This window comes from Melanaphis sacchari, unplaced genomic scaffold (assembly GCF_002803265.2).
Source record: "Melanaphis sacchari strain LSU unplaced genomic scaffold, SCAv2.0 Contig20_pilon_pilon, whole genome shotgun sequence".
Lineage (NCBI taxonomy): Eukaryota > Metazoa > Arthropoda > Insecta > Hemiptera > Aphididae > Melanaphis > Melanaphis sacchari.
The window spans coordinates 6,544,587-6,553,792 of record NW_020271042.1 but is presented as its reverse complement, the minus strand read 5'-3'; the positions used below and the strand labels follow the sequence as shown (position 1 = coordinate 6,553,792).

Here is a 9,206-nt window from a genome sequence, read left to right as displayed (position 1 = left end):
CCAATAAACGAATCAAAAAGATAGATTATTTGATTTGACGATTATTTTTAAATAAATATTAATGAGAATAATTTTTAAAAGGCAGTTAATTTATTCACCATATCAATACCTAATATATGTTATATTCGTAATAAGTCTTAAAAGTAAAAATGTCAGGTTCTTTGCACTTAGTTGTATTAGAATTTATATGAGTTACTCAACAAAAACTCTATATTCGATTAAGTAGAATAAAACCGTTAATAATAAGAATAATAATAAATTATTATTTGTAATAATTCTAAATTCTAGTTTGGTAAATCCTGACATTTTTATGTTGATTGTTGATGATAATTATTAATAATTATATTATTATTGTGTACAAAAATCACATTTTATTTATAATAATTCTTATTTATTCATTATTTTATATTGTAATTTTAATCTTTTAATTACTAAAAAAAAAAATCATCAAAAATTTTATCTCGCTGTAAACGTCGTAGACCAAATATTCGATATTGATGTCAATAAGTTACAAAAAAATATTATATATTCTTGTACATATTTTACATTCTGATATTACAGTTTGATATAAATATTATTGATCTTACATTTTTAATCATTTACAATTATGTATCATGATGTTAAATTTTACAAAATCAAATTAGATCGTTGAATTATGTTGCTTACTTTCATTCTTTCTTAAGTTTTTAATTTTAGTTTATCACACTATCATCGTATAATAAAATATTGACAAAATGATCTCAAGTTATTTAATTATTCCAAATTAACTACTTTATCGATTTCAATGGTACACGAAAAATAGCATTATTGCTATTGTCTATCACTATTGCATCGTAATATAGATTACTAAATTAACTAATCCACGCTAAAAACATGTAATTTGTACCCACAGTCATACAGGTTATCAAATAATAAAATCTAGCACGTTGATTCGCTATTTATTCTTTTAAGTTCTATCAATGTGGTTATAATTACAAATATTTTTTACGCACTATTTATTGATAAACATTTCTACGATTATTTAATGATTTTTATTTCAATTATGAGCGTGCATGTTTTATCAAAAGTTAAACAAAATATTAAAAATAATTTTAAATATTAGGTTTTTGCCTTCATATATCAAGACATGTGGTGTATATAAATATTTAGTTAATTTAATATAATTTTTATTTATCATATCATCAAAATTTTGAGTAAGTATGACATTGCCAACCCAGGAAGATGAACAATCAAAATCCGCAGTGAAACCCGAATCGATTTTGGCCAAAACTAATTTGAAAGGGGATTGGCTGAATATTTTTTTATTATTGTTATTTTACATAATGCAAGGCATGCCTATAGGCTTAATCATCGTTATTCCAATATTTTTGCAGAGCAATAAAAATGTAACTTATAATGAACAGGTAAATATATCTATTTGGCATTTTAATCTCAAATATAATTACATTATTTCACAATAAAAATATTATGTTTGTTTTAGGCTTTATTCGGCCTAGTTGTATGGCCGTTTAGCCTAAAACTGTTATGGGCTCCTTTGGTAGATTCATTCTACATACGAAAAATTGGGAGGCGTAAGTCTTGGTTCATTCCAGTTCAGTTTTTAATAGGTATGCACATTAAGGTTTATTTACTAATTCTATTCGATTAAAAATATTGAGAAATCACTGTATAAAACTTGAGTTTTAGGGATTTCAAAACACTGAAATATATATATATTTTTCAGTTTTAACAATGATTTGTGTTAAATAGGAATATGCTTTTTTTACATGGCTGGCACTATTAATGAAATATTACCTGAAACGGCAAAACCAAACATACTTAAACTAATATTTTTGGTTTTTATATCTAATTTCATGGCTGCCACACAAGATATAGTAGTTGATGGCTGGGCATTGGATTTGCTACAAAAGTTTGTAGTTTTATTTTCGTTGACGTATACTATAAAACATAAACAATTTTTAGATATATATGAATGTGTTTTTTATGGTTCTACACAGAAACAATGTGGGCTATGCTTCTACGTGCGCTTCAGTTGGTCAAATAATAGGTTTAATTTTGAGTACCACATCCTTTACTCTATTGACGTCAGAAAATTTTGGCAATAAATATTTAAGGATAACGCCCAAAGTTGGAGGAATAATGACTATGAACAGTAAGTCGACAGAAAAAAAAAATTAACTATCATTAAATGTAATTAGCGTTATCTAGTATTAAAAAAATCTTTTTAGAAAATCAGTCTTTTATAAAATTAAAACTTTTAAGTTTACCGATATATTATAATCTGATTAGAATGAGCTGTTACTAGGCATAATATCCACTCCTTTATACTTATGTAATATGGAAAAATATAATTATTGAAGCTTAAAGCTGATAACTATAAATATATATATATATACGTATATTTACATATATATTTAGGAATTAATTTCCATAAAAAAAAAATGCAGTTCATACATATTACAGTTATCACTATAATAATTAATTATTGTCACACAATTGTAAAGAACAATTTTTATTTTTGTTGCCAATATATATATATATATATATATATACTAAACATAATTATGAAATATTTTTAAAGACATTTAGAACAATAGGATAGAGGATAATATAAGTTTATTCTAAAATTATTTTTATGCAATATGATTGAAACTAAATTTATTCGATACTTAAAATATTAATAATTAAAATATTATGTAATTATAAAATGTATATCCCATATAATTGTTTACAGGTTTATTTCTGGTCTGGGCTATTTCATTTATAGCAATTACAACTTTAATAGCAATTTTCAAAAATGAAAAAGATAATAGATTAGAGAACAATCGCACAAAGCCTAGTATACTTGAAAGCTATATAATTTTATATAATATTTTAAAAATACCAGGTTTTAAATTATTGGCAATAGCATTGTTGACATCACAAGTAAATATGAGCATAATCAAAGTAAAATTTAAGTTTTCCTTACATAATATTCAATTAAATAATTGACGTACCTTTTTTTTTACTAGGAATCAGTTTCTTAATTTAACCATAGTTTATTTTTCGCCTTAAACAAATTGAGTTTAATTTTAATTTCTAAATGAAATATATTTTTTGAAAATTATTCTTTAAAAAGAGCGGTGGCTGTACCAAAAGTTGTTTTTGTGGTAATTAATCACTTGAAAGTTCTCTGCTTTAAAAATACGTTTTCCTCTTTAGTATATATAGCGTTTTAATAAATTTTTATAAAATAAATCAATTTATAGACAATGGTTAAATAGCTCTGTTCCACAGCCAGTTCTCTAATTAATTCCAATTATAATGCATTAATTTAAATTTAATTATCATACTTTTGGACATTGATACTATATTTGATGCCTAAAGTTATTAATAAATGTAATTTTACCTGAGTTTATGAATATGAAAATTGGATTTTTTTAATTTTTGGTAAAATCGGGAAATAAAAGAAATGGTTAATACTATTTTGGTAGAAGCAGGTACGTATCATCGAATTGAATATTCATATTTTTATATTAATTTATGAACTTAACTTAAAAGTATAAAATCAAATTACTATACTATAAATTATTTATTTTTTTTTAAATCACCAATCCAGTTAGGTTTTAATTTTATCAATTAGAATTATGAATAATATGTATTGATTATTTAAGATTGGATTTTCACCAAGTGAGAGAGTGGTGAATTTGAAACTCGTAGATGTTGGTGTACCAAAAGACAACATTATGATCATACAAACAGGAATGTACATTATAAAAATTATTTTACCAGTGATTGCTGCAAAATACACCGCAGGTCCAAAACCAATGAGCATACTCCTAAGTTTAACACCCATCAAGTATTACATTTTAAGCATCAAATTTATATATTAATAATTTTCAAATCCTATCACTAAATATAAAACCTAAACATCCCAAATTTTAAGAAAATAAAAAATAACGATGAAAAACAAAATTCATAATTCTGGAAAGTTTATGAAATTCCTATAATTTTCTACAAAATCAATAAACAATTATTGAAATGTTAATTTTGTTGAAATTCTTTAAATATCGAAAATGTATTATCTGGTGGTAACCTTTGATTATCATTAAATAATATATATATAAATCATATAAAAGTATAATTATATTTTAAAAATGTAAAAACTAATTATGTTTCTAATACATAGTGATACAAAATATATGTTACAGCCATTTTATCATATAAATATAAAATATTCATGATAGAGAAAAATTTGTTATACGAAACTATTTCCATTTAGAAATATTTAAAATTATTAATATTTTTTAAATTTTTCATGCGTTGTTTTTAGACATTGTTATGAGAATTATACATTTTTCGCAATAATAACGAGAAGAATTATTTTTGAAATATTTTCATACGTAAAAATTTTAATCCTGAAGAATAGTATGTAAGTTATAAGTGTTTAAAGTTTCGATGAGCAAATTTGTAAGCCAATATTTTTCGGGGTATCTCTTTACCACCCCACTCCATTTATTTAAACTTTTAATACTTATAACTCATAAATTAATCATCTTAATTTTGATTTTTTTTTATAGAAACATTAAGAAAAAATTTAGATCCTCATTGTAATTTCTTAAGTTGATCCTCAAAACTCCCTCTAAAATATTGAAACAATTTAAAAATAACTAATCATTTTAGATATTTTAGACATTTTTTCTCTATTATGAATATTTATTTGATAAATTGGCTATATCATACTTTTTTAACTATCCGCTATAAATTAGACTACCATTAAATATATTTTTAGAAATAAAATACTTTAGTTTCATTAAATATTATTTTATCACTATTTTAATTTTAATTAATTAAGAGTTATTTTAGTTGTTTTTTTAATTTAAGTACGAAGCATTAACTTATCTAAATTTGTTTAGAATTTTAAATGTATTACTTATTAGTTATCACCACTCAAGTATAAAATTCATAAATACCTCCTTAATTAATAAAGTTGTATATAAAAATTATTATGTATGTACAGTTATATTTATTTATTTCAGATTATTTTGGAACTCGGTGTTTTTCATATTTTTTTATTATGCATCAAGGCTAATAAAAAATAACGGTGTTGTAGATATTCCAACGCACTACTATGTAATTTTAGTGTTGATATATTCAATAAATGATGTGAGTAACTTATACTTCATTACCTAGTATTGATTGATAAATTGGTATAGTAAGAATTTTTTTACGAAAAAGATAAAATAAAATAAAAATAATTTTATAGATCCAATATAGTATAATGATGACAGCTTTAGTAGCTTTTTATTGTCGGATAAGCGATACTCGTTTTGGAGGTACTTACATGACATTATTAAACAGTTTTTCAAATGCTGGAGGTCTATTGGCAAAATTTCTTTCATTTGCCTTCATTGGTTTATTTACATTTAAGGAATGTTCATTCGACTCAAAGAATAATTGCTCTACTCTACATCTTCAAAATGTAAGCATATCTATAATATTATATTTTAATTAATTGATATCTATATATAATTATTTAAACAGCAAAAAATATTGGTAAAATAGCTAAAACAATTTTAAATGTATGTTTGATCGTTTGATTGTTTTATATAGGTGTGTACATTAAATGGAGGAGATTGTACCACAATAGTGAATGGATATTACGTTGAATCAGTTGTTTTTACTATAGTTGGAGTCATCTGGTATATTATTTTTAAAAATATACTCGAAAAATTGCAAAGTAAGAGTCCGTCTCATTGGCTTGTTAAAGCGAATACTTTAGAATCAGAAAATTACGAAAATTCTTGTTCATTAATAACATTGAATAAAAAACCGTAATTATTGGATAATGATAATAGCAAATATTAGTTTATAAAATATGAAACATAAATTTATATTTATGCAATGTTTGAATTTGTAAATCAAAGTTTAAAATGATTTTTCTTGGTTACTCGAATATTATGTTAAATGTAAAAAGATGTTTAATAAATATTTATTGACTAATTGTATTATTCTCATATTACTTATTAACTATGTAATAAATTTCATTCATAATTCACAATAAAATGTAAATGTGTATATTATCGTTAAAATAACGTATTTTTTCATGAATAAAAATTATTTTAGGTACTTAATACTTTTATATAAATGCGGACGGTTACTACTAGAAATAATCATATACGTGGTAATCGGCTTCATTTGGTACGGGATGTTTAAATTATGTTCGAAAATTTTCAAACCAAAAGTCCTTTCTACTGGTTGGTATATGTTAACCAAAAAAGCGGAGAAAATGTCGAAATTATCGTTGATCCTTCTTCTAAGTGAAGGCCAAAGCTATCAATCTATGATATTAAATAACAAATCGTTTAAGAAATATCATATTTATTAAATTGCCTAAAATATTTAAACGAACACGTTAATAATTTAAGCTAATACTTATTATTTATTATTGTTATTTTAATTTTATAAAATCACCAATAAACGAATCAAAAAGATAGATTATTTGATTTGACGATTATTCTCAAATAAATATTGATGAGAATAATTTTAAAAGGTAATTAATTTATTCACCATATCATCAATGCCTAATACATATTATATTCGTAATAAGTCTTAAAAGTTGAAATTTTAGGTTCTTTGCACTTAATTGTATTAGAATTTATATAAGTTACTCAACATAAATACTATAGTATATCTTAATACTGCTTGTAATATAATAATAATTAATGATAGTTGTACCTTTTTATTTTAACTATGTTAATTTACATGCTAAAGTTTCTAAATCAATATAAATAACACAAATAAATCGATTTAATGATGACTTAAATTGTCATACTAAATTATAAAATTGATACATTTTTTATTCTTTTTATAAATATAATAGTGGTTTACATGAACATAATTAAAAAGTTTGAAGTTTGAAGTAATTTTATATACCAATTTAACCTACATTCATTTTTTCAACTTAAATTTCAATGTTATCTGTGCTAAAATTTGAGTTAAAAAAATAATAATAGTATAATGTATTATTGAAATAATCATTATCGATTAAAAAAAAAAAAAAAAAAAAAAAAAAAAAAACTATCAAACAATATTATCCTTATGTAGGTATATGTTTGGACTTCGTAGCGAACTCATGTGTAATATTTTTGTTCAATTAGCAGTAAATTGTGAACGTTGCAGCGCATCGAGTTTGGTAATATTTATCACCTACTACTTAGTACATAGTCTACGCTCATATTAATTACTAGTGGGCTTACATATTACCGTAATGTGCGATAAGCCTAATATAGTACAAGAAAAAACAGTCAACAACAAATGCTAGCCTTTAACCAAATATGAATTAACACTCAATTAACCATTCAAAGCTCACTCAACAACTTCAAAAATTTCATTAAAATTATCTATATTTGCGGTTGCAATAAAACATAAAACTGTGGAGTTGTTTTGACCACCAAATAAGTCAATTCCGTGCACATTCGAGCGTTAGATTTCGCCTAAGGATGAAGGAGTGTTAATTTGACTACGCTATGTAGTTAATAGTAACCACTTAGTTTAATTCATCTATGTTAGTTAATACAACGCCAATTTCAGTTCTAATTTACTTCATAAAAAGTATCGGTATAACTACATCAATAATGTCATCTCTACTATTTTAAGGAGTTAAAATCAATATTATTTTTATCCATCTATTGCAAAAAGTTTTGAGAACTGTAAGAGATTCGAACTTAGATTGGGGATATACCCTACCTAAGTTTCCCTAACCTAACGCCTAACCTACTGAGCCACTACCTAACTTAAATTAAATTTTGGAAACACTGTTATCTAAATAGTCATATCTACAATTTACCTGTGTAATTATAAGATATTATAAAAAAAATTGTTGTAGGTAATTAACTAATGAACATACGCAGATATTTGATCACATTTTAGGGGGCTTAACATATTTGTCTGATCCATGTAAACATATATTTTTAAACTCTTCAACCATGCGGTGTGGCTTGATTACGTTTTGAGAAGGATTAAGCCCCCAATATTCACCTATGCTAATGAGGTAAAATAAAACGAATACGAATTGCCTCTCAACTTATAATAGGTACCTTAAATTGTATCATTCGCAACACGAATAATTAAGATATACAGGATACGGAACGAACGTGTGATGAAACTTGTCTAAATTATAAAAAAAATAAATGCAGATAAAAAATTTAATTTAATTTAATGTTACAAATTAAGTTAAATATAACAAATAACAATCTTAATATAATATAACAGGTATGTTTCATTGCATACTTTTTTATACGATTAGATTCAAATAAAACAAACATTGAGAACAACTTAAAAGTTAAAAAATATTACAATTTATATCTTAATATAACATACAATTCACCATTGCCTAAAACTCGAGTTACTGAAGGGGTGACATCAGGTAATTAATAAATATAATATCCCATAATTTGGTTATTATTATTATTAATTATTATTATTATTATTATTATAAGTTAATACTTCATAAGCATGGAAGTGACGGTCAAACTCTACAGACTGTATTGTTGTAATTAAAAAATATGGAATTTTAGACTGACCAATAATTATCCTATTTACTTCTCAAAAAAAACAGTTATCTAGATTAACACCCGAGGTTTATAATATATACCTTTATATTCACACCAAGGTACTACATAAGAAATACACAAACTAATAATGTTATTTATGTAATATAAATAAGAACACAGTACACTATCAATTATCATATCAACTAGGCTAGTCACAACAACGTGCATTGATATTTATTTTAAGAGTAAAAATAATTCAGAATAACTCATTAACTTGTAGTCATTTTAATCCTCAAAACATGTTAAATTAAATAACCTGGATTCTCAAAATAACAATTTTTATGAGTTATTTCAATACCTTCAAATAGTTGAAATATTATATTTAGATCAACGCTCTATTGCAGTTGATTTAACCTACAAATGCAGTTTACTCCAATTATAATGCTTGACAACATACTATGTAGTTAAAACAACTGTCCCATTTCTATGCGTCTATTTCTATATCAAGCTCTCCAATCAATTAAAAGATCAACATATACAAAAAACGTTCGCCAAAATTATGACAAATCACTCATTTTTTCTAAAAAAAATAAAAACAAGCAATTAGTTGATCAATATAGTTGTCACTCGTCGGAATTCCTCAAATAAATAAAATTATTATTGCTTCAACTA

At 24.0% G+C, this 9,206-nt stretch overlaps 1 protein-coding gene across 2 annotated transcripts; it reads left to right on the top strand.

Moving 5' to 3' along the window:
- Window positions 1–1,026: 1,026 nt before the first annotated feature.
- Window positions 1,027–5,869, top strand: LOC112593595 (acetyl-coenzyme A transporter 1-like). 2 transcript variants are annotated; one of them, XM_025338072.1, is made up of 10 exons: window positions 1,027–1,403; window positions 1,481–1,607; window positions 1,750–1,909; window positions 1,998–2,152; window positions 2,735–2,925; window positions 3,474–3,479; window positions 3,654–3,838; window positions 5,019–5,145; window positions 5,246–5,461; window positions 5,593–5,869. In XM_025338072.1, the coding sequence occupies exons 1-10, from the start codon at window positions 1,200–1,202 to the stop codon at window positions 5,815–5,817; spliced, it is 1,596 nt and encodes a 531-aa protein (XP_025193857.1). In that variant the 5' UTR covers window positions 1,027–1,199; the 3' UTR covers window positions 5,818–5,869. The 2 variants fall into 2 exon arrangements, with proteins under 2 accessions (XP_025193857.1, XP_025193858.1); XM_025338073.1 differs by lacking the exon at window positions 3,474–3,479 and having other exon boundaries at window positions 5,593–5,868.
- The last annotated feature ends 3,337 nt before the right edge of the window (window positions 5,870–9,206 follow it).

Bases quoted from the DNA above. Each gene is read 5' to 3' on its own strand.
- LOC112593595 (XM_025338072.1), top strand. From the start codon at position 1,200: ATGACATTGCCAACCCAGGAAGATGAACAATCAAAATCCGCAGTGAAA. The intron at 1,404-1,480 runs GTAAATATATCT...TGTTTGTTTTAG, and splicing joins ATGTAACTTATAATGAACAG to GCTTTATTCGGCCTAGTTGT. The intron at 2,153-2,734 runs GTAAGTCGACAG...AATTGTTTACAG, and splicing joins AGGAATAATGACTATGAACA to GTTTATTTCTGGTCTGGGCT.